At 44.7% G+C, this 19,382-nt stretch overlaps 1 protein-coding gene across 1 annotated transcript in view; it reads right to left on the reverse strand.

Moving 5' to 3' along the window:
- Window positions 1-2,456, reverse strand: part of Cfap58 (cilia and flagella associated protein 58) — a 109,555-nt gene extending 107,099 nt beyond the window's left edge. Inside the window, exon 1 of the mRNA XM_052713661.1 lies at window positions 2,448-2,456. Within this exon, the coding sequence (XP_052569621.1) occupies window positions 2,448-2,456 (9 nt within the window). The remainder of the gene's footprint in view (window positions 1-2,447) is intronic.
- Between the last annotated feature and the right edge of the window lie 16,926 nt (window positions 2,457-19,382).

Raw genomic sequence — 19,382 nt, forward strand, 5'->3', positions numbered from 1 at the left:
ACAGAAATATTCAGTTCCTGCCATAAAATGCATTCTATGTTCTTTAAGAACACATAAAAAGAGACTTACTCCCAGCAGTGAGAATAAAGCACATTTCATGAAAGAAGTGGTACTCAAGCCACTAGAAGGAAGAAAAGGATTCGTACAGGTAGCTCTGGAGAAAAGATCACTCCCAGCAGGTGGCAAAGCCTGAGGCAGAGCTCACAGCCACACAAGTGCCCGAGAGGCCCACATATAAGAGGCATGACAAGGAGAGGCAGAGACGGGCTGGGAGCATGGAATGACATGCTAAAGAGTATGGATTCATGTTCTGTCAGCTGCAAAGACCCACCCAAAACTTCTAAGGGTAGATACAGTTTGCAAGCTTTATTTACTCTTTCCACACTCTGCTTTGACAGTCTACACAAAACAGGGCTTAACATCCGCCCCTCACTGCTCACCAAAGGAACCAAATGAGATGATCTTTCATCTCAATTATAATAAAATTCTAATCCACCCTGAAGATTCCAAGCAGCCTTCTTTACCTCTTCTCTCGATGAGCATAGCTTACGCAGTGTGAGGAAGGTTTATAGTCTTAGTTAAAAAAAAAAAAAAAAAGAAAGAAAAAACTTGTACTGTTAATTAAATCCCCACACATGACGTGCAAGCAAAACACAGTGTTTAGAGATTTAAATGTGGCGCCTGTAACACTTGGCTTAACAGCTTTAGGACTATTTTAAATCCAACAGAGGTTTCCTTGCTAAAAGTAGATTATTGCACAGAACACGATTCAGCAAATGCTCAAAGAAGGAAAAACCCTATTAGGCAAATGTGGTCCTACTGTTGCTCAGTCTCATTGATGCAAAACCTGAGTCACAGACACCGATTCATCCAACGGTGTTCTGCGCTCCAGCCTTGAAAGTGGTATTAATGTCAACATTTGATCAGCAGCCTAATGATTTGTTTGCACCCAGGTTCTCCCTGTATGCCTGCAATTAGTACAGGAGTGTAGAAATACCAAAGAAACATTTTAAAGAAACTTGTATGAACAAAAGAAATGTATTTTCATGTTGTTACTTCAAAAAGTATTCTTCTATTAAAGGCAAAGCAAAAATAATCTCTTAGCTCTGACTAATGGGTAGTTGGTACCTTCTACACTGTGGCCAAGCGCGATGGTGTGTACTTAAGAAGGATATCAACACGAAGTGATAGGATCAGAGGAACTGTGACATTCCATCATTTGCTCACAGGCTGTCTGCCGTGTGTCAGGCAGTGCCCTGGGGACTGAGGTGCATCTGCTTGTAAGGAGGAGAGCTTACTCTTGGAGGATAAAGAACAATGAAATAAGACGGGACACTGAGTGGAGGAGGAAACACTCAAGGGTGTAAATGAGAGCTAGCAGGACCAAGAGGAGAAGCTGGGAAGCGAGGAGACATGAAAGAGACTAGGTAGTGGGGAGGAGTGATGTGATCATAGCCTCAAGGCCGTCAAGAGAGTGATGGCCCCTGGGAGTGGGACCAATGGGGAGATAAGGAGCCATAAAGAGCCATTAACCACAAGGAGTGGAACTTACGAAGGAAGACCAGGCCTGGAGGGGATGGAAGGACAACGAGGTGCAGAAACATAGAGAAGACAGAAGAAACAGGGTCGAGCGTGGAGGTGCTAGGAGATGCTGGGACCAGGGCTGGCTTCACAGGGGTGGGCCCGTTCAACCACACAGGGTCCAGAAGACTCCTACTTTGGTTAAATTCTCTGCTGTCATGTCTTAAAATTCTTAATAATTTTAACAAAAAGCTTTTCACTTTACTCTGGGCCTCACAAATTATGCAGCTGATTCTGGCTGGAAATTGTGTAATAGGTAAGGTAGGGGTGGGCTCTGATAGATCGATGAAGAATTCAAGTAAGACCAGGATAGATGAGTGTCAAGTGATGGCAAGGATGTAGGGCTGTTGAGGTTATAAATGAGAGGGCTAATGGACAGACAGGTTACTGAAGGATGCAGAAATGAAACCTCATCAGTGAGGCTAAGATCAAGTGTCCTATAATACGAGTGAGAGATGGAGGCCGTGAGATGTTAACACCGGGTCAATGGGAACACAGGGCAGTGGCGATGGGCTGAAGGACCTTGATCAAAGTGTCTGACAGCTGGGGATCATATGTTAGGGAATCGGGGCGTGACAGGTGGACAAGTTAGTGAGCAAGGTGACAATGAGTATGTCGATGAGACATTTTCAATAGCCTCTCTACGGTATCACCTGCAGTTCAGACTGTAGGGTGCAAGTCACGGTCTGGGAATTCATGAAGGAGCAAGAAGTGGGACAGAGCCAAGGGTGAAAAGCGTGAGGGTGCAGATAGCGAGGGTGCTGGTTAGGGAGGACCAGAATGTAACAAAGGATGAGTTCCAGTAAGAGAGAGATGACAGGGAGAGGTCGAAGCAGAGAAGCAACAGAGGGGCGCTGACTCCTGACCTCCGACATCCTGACGCTCTTTGAAGGCGGCCTCAAAGGCTGCCGTGGAGATCAGATAACTGGGCTGGAGTCTGGAGAAGGGGCTGTGCACTGCCCCCAGTGTCTAAAAGGGCGACACGTTTTTTTTCTGATCGCCGGCCCGGCGCCGACACCCGGCGCTCGGCGCGTCTTCGGTCGCCTGGCAACCGTCACGCCCCCTGCCGCTGAAGCCTGGCAGACGTTCGAAGCGGGCGGAGCCCCGTAGGTCGGTACCTGGGTAGTGGGCTGCAGAGAAATTTGCAAATATATCCTGAAGCGGGTGAATCCAAGGAAATCTAAGGTCAGTGCCTCTGAGAGGCTGAGTGGAGTCTGCAGATCCGGGAAAAAGAGGCCTATGTGCACTTTGAATACAAAGAGTTGGAATGACCAGTCTTGTTAGTGAAATGTGGGGTTTTTTTTCTTTCTTTTTTAACGCTAGCCCTATTCCTAACACTCAAACTCAGCCCCAAAGGTCGTTCAATAAGTGCTCTTGGGCTCAGATCTGTATTTTTTAATCAATAACATTTTCTAGGTGTGTTTTTTAATTTAATATGCTCTTGAACACTAGAAATCGTCTTATGTTCTTTTTCACTCAGCCTTCTTTCCTAGGGACTATCTTTTGTTTGTTTGTTGTTTTGGTTTGATTTAGTTTTTTTTGTTTTTTGAGACAGGGTGGAGATCTCTCTCTCTCTCTCTCTCTCTCTCTCTCTCTCTCTCTCTCTCTCTGTAGACCAGGCTGGCTTCAGACTCCCAGAGATCCGCCAGCCCCTGTCTCCTCAGTGCTGGAATCAAAGGCCTGCGCCTCCACCGCCTGGCCGTAGGGCTTATCTTGATTGCACTCATGCCCACTGCTTGTGATGGCTGCTTGACATTTCAAATTGGGGATCCAACACATGTTATTCCCTTTCTCAAATGCTGAATAAAAAGGCTGCCATTGTTGTCTGATGTTCATTTTATGGACCTATATGTAAATACTCCTAAAAAGATATTGATGAGCGCAAGATTGTGCATAGGGGCATCCTAGGGACATCACATTAGAACAAGTATGTGTGTCCTGCACAAAGAAATCCAGCCAAGGGACCGTTAGGGACAAAACAGAGCCTCTACTTTCCCTTTCAATGTCCCTATTGTATGATGTATCCTTCCACCTGCCCCATTACACACAGGCAGCAAAATCTCTGTTCCACAGCCAACTCTTGAACCTAGGAGGCTGCAACTGTGTGACTATCTGGAGAGTGTACCTTCTCGCTAATCTGCCTGAAGGTGGACTCTGCTTTCCAATTTCAAGGGTGTCCTTACTAATCTAGTGGAAGCCAGTTACTCAATGGCACCAAATGCTATTAGATTGTGGCACACAAGCACTGCCCAGTCCTGTGTTGTATCACAGTGTGTGTTCCATATTCAGCACCTTGCTAGTCTGCAGCACTTTATAGTCATAAAGACCTGTAGGCATGTTTTAGCATCAAACAAGGGCTTTGCAAACACTGGTTCATCTAATTAGCCAATTTTCTAACCCTGCCAATGGGCTGGAAGAAGCAGGAGCATGTTTTCTGCTTTCATTTCCACTTTCTCCACTAGAGAACTTGAGCATTTCTTCATATGTGCATGAGCCACGTTGGGCTTCCCTTCTGTGAGTTGCCTATTCACAGCTTTGCCAACATTTCTTTTCCTTTTTCTTTAAACATCTTAAGGATTTACTGAAAGTTAAGAGAATAAAAATAAGCTGGGTAGTGGTACACTCGGGAGGCAGAGGCAGGTGGATCTCTGAGTTTGAGGACAGCCTGGGTCTATAGAGTGAGTTCAAGGACAGCCAGGGCTACACAGAGAAACCCTGTCTCAAAAAACCAAAATAATAGTAATAATTGGTAGTAGTAGTATATGGCATAAAAAAATTTACTTTTATTTATTTGGGTAAGTTTCAATAGGCATTAATTTGGGGGATATTTAAACTGTTTTGTTTTGTTTTGTTGGCAATAGTTGAAATCTATGTCAATCAAGGGGTTAAAAAATTCGCCGGGTGGTGGTGGCGCACGCCTTTAATCCCAGCTCTCGGGAGGCAGAGCCAGGCGGATCTCTGAGAGTTCAAGGCCAGCCTGGTCTCCAAAGCGATTTCCAGGAAAGGCGCAAAGCTACACAGAGAAACCCTGTCTCGAAAAACCAAAAAAAAAAAAAAAAAAAAAAAAATTCATCTGCACATCGCCTTTATGACTTGGAAAAATTCTCCGTTTGTGTTTGCTTAAAGAGCATAATCCTTTAGCTAGTGAAATGGCTCAGTGGGTAAAGGCGTTTGCCGCCAAGCCTGAGGACTGAAGACAGTCTTTAAAAACCTCACATAATAGAAGGGGAGGACTGACGCCCCCAAGTTGTCCTCTGACCTCCATATGTCTGCATCTGCCATGGCAGTCACACGTGTGCGTGCGCGCACGCGCGCACACACACGCACGCACACATGCACGCACGCACACACACACAAAATGTTTGTTCTTTTAGTTGGTCTTGAGAAGGACCATTAAGTTAAGCTGGAAAGATTGTTCAGGTTAAGAGCACTGGTTGCTCTTCCAGAGGATTCAAGTTCAATTTCTAGCGCCCATATAGTTGCTCACAACTGTCTGTAACTCCAGTTCCAGGGATCCGGTACCCTCTGGTCCCTGTGGGTACCAGGCATGTACACAGTGCACAAACATACATGTGGGCAAACACTCATGCACATAAAATAATGTATAAAAGACCTTAAGCAATATGCATGTGCTGTATATGCATACACACAGGCCAAAGAATTATACACACAAAAAAATAAAATTTAAATAGTTTTTAAAGATGCTGGAGAGAGAGGGAGAGAGAGAGAGAGAGAGAGAGAGAGAGAGAGAGAGAGAGAGAGAGAGAGAGAGAGAGAGAGAGAATGGCAGGCATGGAGAATGGAGGTACATGTCTATAACCACCGCACTTTCAAGAGACGGGGGAGGGCAAAAGTATCAGGAGTTTGAGGCCAATCTAGATAGCACAGTGTAGGAGGTGAAACTCCACCAGAGAATTAACATCCACGTTGAGATTTTTGGTGTCTTGCCCACTTTTCTATGTATTTCCCTTCTTTTTGCTTTATAGCGCATCTTTGTGAACGGAGTCTGGACAGGAGTCTACCGTCAAACACTGAAAACCGTCTTCATGTTTTTATGAAACAATAATCCTAAAGTTTGATACTGTAGCTTTCTATCTGTCTTCCTCCCTTTTATTTATTTATCTGTTTGTTCTTTCTCCATCAGTTTGTTGTACAAGCCTCGGCATTTTCACCTTCTGACATGCGCTTCTCAAGCCCCCCTGCAGTCTCTCTTTCTATTGGTGTGAAATAGTAAGGCAGAGTCACTGGCCTTGGCACTCACAGTGTGCTACTGGGAGAGGGGCTGAAGGGAGCAGGCGCAGCTAATCCGAGCACAGTGTGAAAGGGTTATTTTGTACACAGCTGCTAGGACTGTGTGGCTATGTCTACCACCTGAACATGGAGTTCACAAACTTTTAGCAACTGTGAAGGGTTTTTAAAGGCACAGACCAAAAACAAATTCAAAATCAAACATATAAGGACCTGAGGAGCTTCTGGAAGCATTCACCCCCAGTTGTTTCCCGTGACTGAGTGCAGCCTCGGTTCTGAACACACAACACCCATACTTTCCACACTGTATGCCAGCACACCAATGTAGTGCAAACCACACAGCCTGAAGCACCTCTACCCAGACTCGACACTGTTGGATGTTATGATTTGCAGGGTTTTCACTGTACATGCAAGGTTATCTTTGTTTATTTTGTTTTGTTTTGTTTGTTTTTCCAGACAAAGTCTCTCTGGGTAGTTCTGGCTGTCCTAGAACTCATTCTATAGACCAGGCTGGCCTCAAACTCAAACTCACAGAGATCCTCCTGCTTCTGCCTCCCCAATGCTGGGAGTAAAGGTGTACACCTCCATCATTGACCACTAGGTTTTCTATTCTCTCTCTTTTTTTTAACTTTCTTTTTATTTATTCTTTGTGTCTTTAACATCATGCATCTTGATCCCATTCATTTCCCCATCCCTTCATATCTGCTCTCTGCCCCTGCAACTTCCCTCCAAAATAAAATAATAAAATTTAAAGGGAAAAAAATCTCATCAGGATAGCTGTGGTACATGACACAGTGAGTCACACAGTAAACCCGTTTATCCATATGTCTTTTCTTGCAGATGTTTATTACAAAGAATCCTTGGTCTAGTTCAAAGCCTCTAGTTTCTGTTACACTATTGATTTTGGGCCCTCAGTGGGACTACTCTTGGATAACCTATTGTTGCCCTGTGTCATGGAGATCCTGTAGATTTGGGTCTGTAGGACTGGCCCCTTCATATGCTCCAGCAGATCACAGATGGGGTGGATGTTGGAGTGAGCCAACTCATAACCCTTGTTCTGGGCCTGGGTAGTTGCTGGGTTGGCCAGCCCACCAGCTCTCCCCTGTCCTCACCACCAAGGTGAACTCTCCAGCATGGCCCCCATGTAGCTCACCTTTTGCCCAATGAGCAAGGGATGGGGCCAGTTCTGTTTTCACACCCTCAGGGTCGACTCTCCCACACCTGGAACATCAGGGCTAGCTCTACTATGTTGCCCAGACAAGGTTCAGGGGCCACTCTGCCAAGTGCTGCAGCTGGTGAGGGGCAGGGACAGCTCTCCCAATCTCACAGCCTCAGGGCCAGCTCTCTCACCTGCCACAGGCAGCAAGGGGCAAGAGGGGCATCTCTCCCCTGCCCACACCACCATACGGCAGATGAGAGGTGGGGCCAAATCTCCCATGCTCACATTCTTGGGATCTGTTTGCCTACACGCCCCAGTCTGTAGGATCAGCTCTACTGTTCTGTCCAGGTGAGGTGCAGGGCCCACGTTTCCAAGTGCTGTAGCTGGTAAGGGGGCGGGGCAGCTCCCACCACAGGGGCAAGGGGGGGGAGGGAGGAGGAGGAGGGGGCGGGGGGGGGGGGGGGCATCTTTCCCTTGCCCTCACCACCACATGGCAGATGAGGGGAGTGTTCTTAAAGAAACAAAATGACTTAATTATGAGAAATTACTTTTAATATTTTCCTACCAGCATTCCTCAGGATGTAAGTATGAAATTAGTATATTTTTGTGTTAGAATGTTTGATTCTTAAAATTGCTGTTTGAGTTGCTGACTTGAGTTTCACTTTAAAATAATTATTACATAAAATTTGACTTGGGATTAGGACAGAACTGCCAGGAAATTTTAAAGTGACCCTAAACAAAATTCTGGTATTTTTTAAACTCCAAATGTATGGTTAGTGGCATTCTCAGTATTGGTGATTAATAAGACCAAAATATAGATCTACTCTGAAAAACACTGAAGGTGTTTTATGTCCTTCCCAGTATTAAATGTTAGCTGAGATTAGCCAAAAATAAGCAAGCATACCCATCTCATTTACATGCAATTTTGCTTTTTCCTTTAATATATGGCAAAATTAAATGTATACCTCAGAAGCATTTTAAAATAAATTTCTTTATGACTTATTGTCAATAACCATTGGGCATGTATACATATTTTATATACCTTTTTTTTGGGGGGGGGTTCCGAGACAGGGTTTCTCTGTGTAGTTTTGATGCCTGTCCTGGATCTCCCTCTGTAGACCAGGCTGGCCTCAAACTCACAGAGATCACCTGCCTCTGCCTCCTGAGTGCTGGGATTAAAGGCGTACGTCACCACTGCCCGGAGAGATTTTATATACTTATTTATATATGTCATGTAAGCATTTCTTGGGGATTGTGAGTAGAAAAATTTTAAGAAGTCCTGATTTCAGACATGCCAAGCTCACAGAAAGAACGAGACCTTGCCTTGGAGGAGGTGGGAATGGGGGGTGGATTGGGGTGGATTGGGGAGGAAGACTAGGGGGCGGGAGGAGGGAGGACAGGGGAATCCGTGGCTGATATGTAAAATTAAATTAATTATAAAATAAAAATATTTATTAAAAAAATTTTTTAAAGAGTTGAAAGGATGTAGATACTGTTATCACATCACGATTTATGATCTGGGGAAAACAAAGTTCCCAAAGTGGACAGTCAGGAGCCCCAAGGTGGTGGAAAGACACGCAACGTGTTCAGCTCATCGAAGTGAGATCCAGATGGACATCAATATAAGTGTGGAAAATGGAGAATGGATGGAAGAATGAATGCTTGAACGACTCAGTTTATGATGACGAAACAAAATGATTTCCCATTTTCTGGTCTTGGAAACGGGAGTCATTCTGCTTCCCTGTACTGTTGCAATAAAAAGAAGACCACTAGGTGGCACCGTACTACAAAGAGTCCCTCCCCTTTCACAGCCTTGAGGACAAACACCCGAGGTAGCGCAGCTTCTGATTTAAACAAGAGTGCTCAGTTAATCGCATTCCTCCTTATACACGTTTATTTCCTGAACATCCACTATACGGCCAGCCCTATACTGCATATGGTGAAGAAAATTGAAAAAGGAGCTCAAGTTCCCTAAATGAATACAAAGAAAATCAAACCATGCATGCCACTTCTGTCCCAAAAGATTCCTCAGAACAGTCGAAGGTAGGATACAGTAAGCACGGCATGATGATGCTAAGATACAAGGTCCTGTGATCCTTGGGCCTTTGACCTTAGTTCCTTGATGGTGTGAAACCTGGAACTCACAGTGCTTCTCGGCCTAAAATCTTGAACCACCCCATTCCCAAGCTGGAATGTTCCAACACATCCTTTCTTCAGATCTCACGTCCTCAGTGAATTCTCCCCTGGCAAGAATTCACATACCCTGTATTCGACTTCTTAGACCATCCCATAATGGTAACAAATAATCTGATCATGTAATTGGCATCTGCTTTTCTCACAAGGCAGTTGAAGAACAAAAGGCCAAAGATCATCAGATAAGCCTTGCTCAGCCTTGTACTCAATCGGGTTGGGTTTATGGGCTGAACTCTCTCTCTCTCTCTCTCTCTCTCTCTCTCTCTCTCTCTCTCTCTCTCACACACACACACACACACACACACACACACACACACACACACCCCAAATCATATGTTGAAACTCTAATCCCTCAGAGCTGAGAATGAGATTGTATTTAGAGGCGGGGCCCTTAAGGACATGAGTCATGATTAAAGTTAAAACAAGACCATTGGGGTGGACCTTTATCCAATGCGACTGCTGTCCCTCTGAGATGAGGCAATTGGCGGTACAAGCAGGAGCACGTGCAGATGCAGGAAAGCCAAGAAAGAGGCCACGTGAGACAGCAAACTTGCTGACACCCTCGTCTTAGACTGCTAATCCCAGGTATTATGAAGAAGTAATTGTCTGGGTTTTAGGCCACTAATTACAGACCCACTGGTCATCTTAGATGACAGATCAAATTCCTAGCTGACCAGCTCTGGCAAACTAATGTATCCAGCAACACCACACAGTAAGTCACTGTTGAGTGAACAGCAGAAGCCGGGCGGTGGTGGCGCGTGCCTTTAATCCCAGCACTCGGGAGGCAGAGCCAGGCGGATCCCTGTGAGTTCGAGGCCAGCCTGGGCTACCAAGTGAGTTCCAGGAAAGGCGCAAAGCTACACAGAGAAACCCTGTCTTGAAAAACCAAAAAAAAAAAAAAAAAAAAAAGTGAACAGCAGATATGGAAGTGAAGGATCTGTGACATCTTGGGGAATGGGAACTGAGGCTGAACTTTAAGAATAAGGGTAGAAATGTGGGAGAAAATAGAAGGAATCCCAGCTACAGGAAATAGCACGGATGCATACCAAGGCAAAACTGCAAAAAGGGTGAGATCTTGGACCGAGGGTGTGGCTCAGCATTTAAGACCACAACCTAGTTTGGTGTCTAGTTCCCAACACCCATATCAGGAGGTGCACAATCACCTGTAACTACAGCTCCAGGGATCTGACGTCTCTGACCTCCTCGGACTCCAGCACTTATGTGCACATACCCACACAGACACAAATAAAAATGGTTCTTTTTTTAGAGAAGAAGATATGGTCCCTGTCAGGGACCAGTGGACATTGTTGATAAGAGGGTAGGAGTGAATGGTAGAGAGCTGTGGAAGAATGGCCGGGGAGTAGCCACAAACTCAAGGACCAAAGAAAGCCACCAATACACCTATTTGTTCTGCAGGATAACTCAAATATTGGCATGAGCTGTAATTCCTCTGCAAAGCTCTCTGTTTAAGCCTTAATACAATAGTCTCTTATCAGTACCCTCCTAGACTGCTCAGCTATATGCATAGCCCAGCTGTAACAGCAGTACCGTGTAGAGAGCGCTGTCCTCATTAACGACACTCAGCGAGATGATAAAGCAAACCTCTAGAAGAGTAGGACCGCTGACTAGCAATGTCCCAGCCTGAAAGGCAAAGCAATTGCATGCCTCAGGAACACACTCCTCAAAGGATCACAGAAGTCCTGCATGCCATTAGAGTGGCGTCTGCAAAAATACACAGTCTCCTTTCGACAAATAACTTCTACCACGAAGTGCATGCCTCCGTGAAGCCTGCTGCTCTGGCTTGCTCAGTCTATCTCTCATAACTGAGAGTGGCCAGGTACCACTTGGCTATAAGAGGCCAATTCTATTGTATTTTCCTAGGAATCTACATCTACAGTTACAAGTTGCCAGTCAAATACTGCTGGAGCCTGGAACTGGGCATGTCAAGGCCAGGAGAAGCAGAAAAAGATGGGCTTGGAAAGAAGGAAAAAGAAAAAAAAAATGAAGTCAGATACGGTAGTCCATTCCTGTAATCCCAGTTCTAGGGAAGCTGGGGCAGGACAGTCACAAGTTTGAGACCAACCTGGGCTACACAGCCCAATCACCCAGACCTACAAAGCAAAAACCTTGTCTCAAAGTCTTTTGAAAAAATAATTTAAACCCACAAAACAAAACAGAAAAAAAAGAAAGAAAAAAGAAAAAGGAGGAGGGAGTGGGGAGGAGGAGCCCCAGACTCCAGAGAGGAGATGAGGGAGGCAGCCCTTTAGTTCCTGGTAAGAGGTCCCAAGGAGGCCCTACAATATCTGCTTTCCTGGGTTCTATTGGTGTGTTGTATCCTCCAACACCATTTTATTTGTTTCAGCCAAATGAAAAGTGTTGTCACTGCCTGGATCCATGATCCACCCTCCAACAGGCAAGCCCTGACTGACACGGGGGCCCATTTACACAGGCACTCTTCCCACATTGCTGGATTTACTGTCTGTAGAATCTAAAACTACATTTGGGCCCCCAGTGACATGGTAAGAACTGCTCCAGTCATCATGTCTAACATTTTCCCCTCCAGGCTGTTGGGAAGATTAAAAGCCCATGTGTTACAGAAAATTGTTATCATTTATCAGCCAACCCTTTGGTCACCTTAGATGACAGAGCCGAATCCCAGCTGGCTAGAGCTCTCCAAAACTGTGCACGGCATATTTTATTCCTTTAATCTCCTCCTTTCCAGTCCGCTGCGGACCTAACTTAACAGAACATCCTTTGAGCATCTGACATCAGCTCCCAAAGGGTCCCCAGACAAACTCCCCCCTTGGTAGCAGAGGAGGCAGTGAAGCCCTGACAGATGTATGGGGAAGATGGGAAGGTCAGGAGGGAGGCAGCAGCTGGGAAAAAAATAGCTCTCACCACCTCCAAAGAAGGAGAGAATAGTCTTGTAACCAGGACATGTCACCTGTCTGGAATGTGGCTCGCTTCCCAGCAGCTGTTCTCACTCAGGTGAGGTGACTCTGGGGCACACCTGGTTAGGCCAGCTTATTCAAGTTCATGGTCTTGCTCAAGAGGCTAACATTGCCGGCTCTATTCTTACTGGACTGAGAAGGACTCCCACAAACCAAGTGGCTGACCAGGTTGGTTAGAAAGGCTGGTGGCATCCCACAAAATATACATACCATAAAAAAATGAATAAATAAATAAGCAAACAAACTTTTTTAAAGTTAAAACATGACGACTTTTGATGATGCATCAATTCCTACTACCCTCTGAAAGGGTTATACTTGGAAACACCTCCAGGCTTTATGTATTTGGTTCCTGTACTGGGTGGTTTTATGTCAACTTGACACAAACTAGACTCATTAGAAATGGGGGAGCCTCAAGTGAGAAAATGCCTCCATAAGATCACTGTAGAGCATTTTCTTAATTGATGATCCGATGGGGGAGGGCCCAACCCACTGTGGGTGTTACCCATCCTGGGCTGGTGGTCCTGGATTCTGTAAGAAAGCAGGCTGAGTGTCTAGGGCTGAGTTAGCACAGGGGGGCAACGAAACCATGCTATGCGGAGCCAGCCCCACCCTTCACTGGCCCTGGGATAGCTGACCCCTGTTGTGGGAATTCATTCCATTCAACCAAAGGCTTTTGGGGCATCTGACCCGATGGGTGTGGTCTTGTCTGCGTATGTGACCGCTTAAGAGGAGAGAGGGAGCTGTGGAGCTCTCTCTTGGGTAGCAGGACCCCGCGTAGAGCAGCTTGCGGTTGGTTCCCATTACCCTTGGGTGGAACAGAGGACAAAGACTGGACAAGCAGGGGTGTTTATCTCGTCCTGTATCTGTGATGACTTGTGCATTATCCCCATTCTATATCTTAATAAATACTTGAGATCCCTTAACAGACTCTTGTGGGTTCGCATAACATACCCCGTCCCCCAGGGGAGAGCCCTGTTTGAGTTCCTGTCCTGACTTCCTTTGACGATAAACAGCAATGTGGAAGTGTAAGCTGAATAAACCCTTTCCTCCTCAACTTGCTTTTTGGTCATAGTGTTCCATTGCAATAGAAACCCTCAGACAGTGCCTATACCTCCTTCACTGTCAAGTTAATCATGTAATTATTTAATTATAGTTGTGCTAGGGATCTAAACAAGGACCTTGGGCATACCAAGCAAACACTCTACCACTGAACCATGTACCCAGCACTTAGTATTTTTCAGGAGTACACTCGGGCTGGGCATGGTGGCCAAACCTGTAGTCCCAATAAGTGGAGAGTGAGGCAAGAAGGCCAAGAGTTCAAGGCAAGTCTGAGCTACCCAGGAAAAACCTGTCAAAAAGAAAAAGAAAGGAAGGAAGAAAGGGAGAGAGGAAGGGAGGGAGAGGTAAAGGAAGAAGAGGAGGGAGGAAGGGAGGTAGAGAGTTCTGGCACCACCTCCAAGAAGTCTTCCCACTTAGCCACCCCTCTGCTGCGCTGAGAGACCAGAGCATCTCTGTGTCAATGCATTGGCTGTAGCTGTGCATTTATTTCTGTGCTTTGCCGTGCTTTCCCCACCAGACCCAGACCCTTTAATGTGTCTCTGATGCTAACCCATGCATAGGAGACACTCCAATAGAAAGTCTGATGAATGAATGGGAAGCACGATTATCCTATGCACTCAGGCACCCAGTAATTACCACTTAGAAATTAGGGAATGAAGAAAGTAGAAAGCATTAGAATATAAACATTTAAGTGTTGTTTTGAGATAGGGTCTCCCTCTGTTCCTCAGGTTGATCTCGGAGCTACTATGTAGCCAGAACTCACAAATCTCAGTCTCCGTGCTGAGATTACAGGCATGTGCCACCTGGCCTGATTGAGATTTTTAAGGTAGGAAAACAAAATCATGCTAAAGTCATACTAGGGCACCAAATAGAAGTATCAATATTACAATATAATGAATTTATCGCATTTCTCTGACCATTCTCATTATAAGCAAATAGCACTTCTTTCTGGCCCAGAGCCTGGATACACTGTAGGTGCTCAATGAAAATCAATGAATGAATAGGTATGTGGCCTCTGCAGCAACTGCTCAGAGATCATCATTGTAGTACACAAGTAGTATGTAAATGAATGACATGACTGTGAGCCAATGAAATTGTATGTATAGAAACAAGAGGTGCTATGGGGTGAGTCTGCCATCCAACTCCTGATTTAGCACAATGCTGAGAATAGAGTAGTTGCTATCTGTGGAATGAGTGGATGAATGAGTGAGGGAAAGGTTTTCCTTAATTTCCAGCATGCTGATTTGTACCATTTTTAAACATAAACTACAGGGAGAGAAATGAATGCCTCATAACCAGAAATAATCTTGATGGAAACTGCCCATCAGTTCCTTCCCACCCCAAGCAGAGTATGTTATGGGCAATCAACACATACAAAGCAGAACGTTTTCATAACAGAAGTGTGAACTAGAAGGATAGTTTCTTTTAAAGTTTTCTCAAAGTGTGGATCTTGATTTTTTTGAAGTGGGGGGGAGACGACTCTCAACATCTATATCACCTCCTCCTCCTTTTGAAAGACTCAGAACACATATTGGAAAGGGAGAGAGAAAGATTATAAGAGCCAGAAGTCAGAGGGGACTGGAGTGAAACAATGTCTTACAGACACTCAGGGGCTAGTGCAGCTGTGGTTGCCTGCACAGATCGTAGCAGATCAAGCCAGTGGACACTCTATCATGGACAGGGGAGGGACTCACAGGGCCCCACCCCTAACTGAGGAGCTTTTGGCTGGTGAAGGCTACTGAGTCAGTGTTCTTCAACTCCGTGGCCCGTGGTAAGTTGTCCAGGCTTCAGCGGATGGCTGTACACCCATGCACATAGAGGACTCAGTGAGTTACAAAGAAGAAAAAGGAAGAGGAAGCGTGAAGTCTGGAGGAAGAGACGCTGGTGGGGTCTGGACGTGATCATTAATGTATGGAACTCCTAAAAATATATAATAAAATTAGGAATAATAAGGGGAAGAGCCACAGAGAGAAAAGAGAGGAATACTGTCATAACTCATTGGTAAAGCTGTGTCTAGCACACATGATGACAAAGTCATCATCAAATGGGTCAAATCATCAGCTTCCCAAAAAAAAAGAAAAAGAAAACTAAAAACAAAAAGAAGAAAATCAAAGCAAAACAGAACAAAATTCACATAGCAGAGTCTTTTAAAACATCTGTCTTTCACTTACAGCATACTTACCTTGTGGAATGCACTGAGCTGTAAAAAAAAAAAAAAAGTCTTTTTAAGTTTGACAGCTCTTTGTCTAACTATTGGAATCTAATTCTTATGGTGGCTTGACTAAGAATGGTCTCCACAGATACATATGTTTGACTGCTTGGGTTCTTGGTAGGTGGAACTGTTTGGGAAGGATTAGGAGGTTGGAGGAGGTGTGTCACTAGAAGCAGGCTTTGAGGTTTCAAACCTACACAGTTCCCCATTTTCTCTCTCCTGCCTCATGCTTTTGGATCAAGGTGTAAGCTCTCAGCTACTGATCCAGCACCGTGCCTGCCTGCCTGCCTGCTGCCACGCTCCCCTCCGTGATAATCACAGACCCCAGCCCTCTGAAACTGTAAGCCCCAAATAAACTCTTTCTTTTATAAGTTGCCTTGGTCGTGATGTCTTATCACAGCGATAGAAAAGTAACGAAGACAAGTCTAGTGTGTCTTCAACAAAAAGATAGAGTGTAGCGGTTCTGGCCAGGATTCTGGAGCTCAAGTGTCTTTCTGATTGGTGTCTTTGCTTTCACTCTACCAGCTGTAAGTGTCACCTTAAGTCATTTATTCACTCTGGGCCTCAATTTCTTCAACTGTTAAATAAAAATCTAATGCTCTCTACTACATAGAATTCTTATGAAAATTCGATGAGTCATTACGTGTAAAATAGAGTAATGCCGAGTGTGGATCCTAACTAGTCACTAGTGTCTAAACAGCAGTGTAGCCTTGAGTAGTGGACTTAACTTCTCCAGCCTTGTGGTCCTCAGCAGGCAGTCTCATAGGCCCTTTGCCTGTGGGAACAGTGTTCTGGAGCTGACTTTCAGGAAAGAAACTGCCGAATACAAGTCATCCATCTCGTCGGACTGACACCTTTGAGGTCTCAGCAAAACAGCATGTTCCAGGGAAACATCCTGTACATGAACTTGCTGTTATCTCTCAGAATTCCAGGCAGAGTGGAATCCAGAGTGGTGAGGGACCGGGGACACCATGCATAGTGCCCTTTCCCCTCCATGGGCCCGTGACAGCTCATGGCGGCTTCCTGTCTCTCCCACTGTTGTGCATTTTACTCCACATTTTGGGATCATCACAGCTGGGGGTGAACAGGAAGTCTGTCCACATGAATTCAATTATTTAAAATTCCAGTGATCTTGACTCTGAAATGTGAAGTGAAGCTGCCCCACAGTTGGCCCAGGGTCTGCTACAAGTCACCTTTCACTGTGGAATTTAGAACTTCATCTAGCACCTAGGGACATGAAACACACACACACACACACACACACACACACACACACACACACACACACACACACACACCAACAGAATGCTAGGCACAGCTGTAACGGACTGTTCACAAATAAAGACATAAAAATGGCCAATGTAGATTTTCTATTCAGGGTACCCAAAGGCTCCCACAGAGTTGCTTGAACACTCGTGTTTTTTGCTGTACTCCTCACAGTAGCCTAGACATGGAAAGAGATGAGATGCCCATCAACAGATGAATGGATGAAGAGAGCGGTGCCCACGCACATGGGGTTTCATGCAGCCTTAAAGAAATACAAGTCCTAACATTTGCAGGAAAACGAGTGTGACTGGAAATCATTATGTTAAGCAAAATAAACCAGATTCAGAAAGAAAAATACCGCATTTCCCTCTCATATGTAGAATCTAGATTTAAACTCCTCACCCCCCAACTGTATGTGTAGGACGTGAAAGTGGAAAGGGGACTGTGAGACAAAAGGAAGAAGGAGGGGAGACCGGGAGTGAGAGCCAGTGAGGAGTGCATGTGCTTGAAAGCAAAAGAGGAGGAGAAAGGGAGCTCGCCCGAGGGAGCGGAGGGATGGGTGGGTGACCCAGAACAAAATATAATGATGCGCAGTGTATGAAAGTGTCATGAGAAACCCTTTTCTCTATGTGCTAATCAAATGTAAATTTAGTAATGTTTTGTACAGCCTCACTCATAATTAAAGAAATGCAAATTGAGACATTGCGATAGCTTTTTTAAACCTTTAAAATGAGCAAATGAATAGTAGTAGTAGTAGTAGTAGTAGTAGTAGTAGTAGTAGTAGTAGTAGTAGTAGAAGTAGTAGTAGTAGTAGTAGTAGTAGAAACTGGGCCTGGTGGTACATGTCTGCAATCCCAGGTGACAGAGAGGAAAATGAGCTCCAGGCTAGCCTGGGCCACATGATGAGACTCCTTACAAGGCAGGAAGGAAGGCAGAGAGAGAAAGGATATGGGCAGACAGGCAATCAATCTCATACTTTATTGTCAGAGGGTTAAGAGAGCAATCCTGCAGTATCTACCAAAACAGTAAACACACACAAGCTTTGGCCAGCCTTGAAACAAGCAAGACTGAACCACAGCAGCCACCTATATACAGGTTTCTTACTTGAGAGAAACAGACCCCTCATTTGGGTAAAGATTTTCTAGCCCTAGACACATAAAACTCCAGCTACACAGTCAGTGACTTATTAACAAAATACTCCATTTAAAAATCCATTTGGTGTGTGTGTGTGTGTGTGTGTGTGTGTGTGTGTGTGCACATGTGCGCCCGTACTCTGCTCCTCTTAGTTCTGAAGCAAGCACTCTTAACACTGTAGCCCCCTCCAAAGCATTCTTAACTTGCAAAGTTTAAAGCCTGTGTGTGGTGACACAGGCCTGAATCCTAGCCCTCAAAGGGCTATGGTGGGAGGGTTCTCAGTTCCAGCCTGGGCTACACAGCAAGACACATGGAGGGAGGGAGGGAGGGAGGGAGGGAGGGAGGGAGGGAGGGAGGGAGGGGTTCACCTGTCACTTAGCCTCAGGATTTCTAGCAAGCATGTTGCTGGTGGTTCGGGAGCTGAGCGTCATCCCTTGTTCTTTTCATGCTGCAGGAGTATCTGTGCATCTTTGGACGATGAATTCTCAGGACTGTTTAGCAAGTGTTGTGTTTTCAGTTCTTCTCTTGTGATCCGTTTGTGCCATAAGCTGCTGAGGTTCTGTGTGCTAATGTTTTATTTAAGGTTTATTATTTATTTTATTTTATGTGTATGAATATAAGCATGTATTTCTGTGTACCATGTGTGCGCGTGGTACCCAGGGAAGCCAGAGGAGTGCATTGGATCCTCTGGAACTGGAGTTACAGACAGTTGTGAGCTGCCAAGCCCATTCTGGGAATCGGACCTGGGTCCTTTGCAAAGGCTGCCGCTTCTCTTACCCACTGAAGTTGTCTTTCCAACTCTTGTTTAAGACTTCTGACTCAGAACCCATTAAGTAAAATTATTACTTTTCTTTCTTTTCCTTTTTTGTGAGTTATTTCTTTTTTATGTCATTTTTATACTTTAAAAATGTTTTGAGATTATAATCCAGTTTCAACATTTCCCCCTTCCCTTTCCTCCCTCCAAACCCTCCCATATATCCCTCTCCACTCTCCTTAAAATTCATGGCCTTTTCTTTCGTTAATTGTTATTGCATATACACACACATATATATACCTACATATATACTTTTGGTACTGGACAAACAAGTGATGTGTTCTTCTAACATATTTCTACTGTCTTAACAGGAATACATCCAATCACTGAAAATTTTAAGTGTAAATACTGAATTTTCTTGAGTATTTGTAGCTTTTCCAATTGATCTATGCTCTGCTCTACATTCTGACTATTGCTGCCCCATCCCCCAGTACTGGAGATCCAACCAAGGCTCTAAAAAGATGCTCTGCCATTTAACTATAGCCTTATGCAGAGGTGACACTTTACACCCCCTTTTTTCATGTTACTGTGTTATCTCAAGGACTTTCAGGGATAATGCTCCCATTCATAGGTCTACAAACATAAATCTCATGTGATTCGTTTTCTAATGAATTGGTTTATAATTTCCTTTATCTTTTTTAAAAAAAATTTTTTATGTGCGTGTGGTTCTGGGTATTGGATATAGGGCCATTAAACTTCATACCCAACCCTCTAAAACAAAACAAAAAACTCATTACTTATTTTGAGACATAGTCTTGATAAGTT

Source organism: Peromyscus californicus, unplaced genomic scaffold (assembly GCF_007827085.1).
Source record: "Peromyscus californicus insignis strain IS unplaced genomic scaffold, ASM782708v3 Scaffold_4__1_contigs__length_199733344, whole genome shotgun sequence".
Lineage (NCBI taxonomy): Eukaryota > Metazoa > Chordata > Mammalia > Rodentia > Cricetidae > Peromyscus > Peromyscus californicus.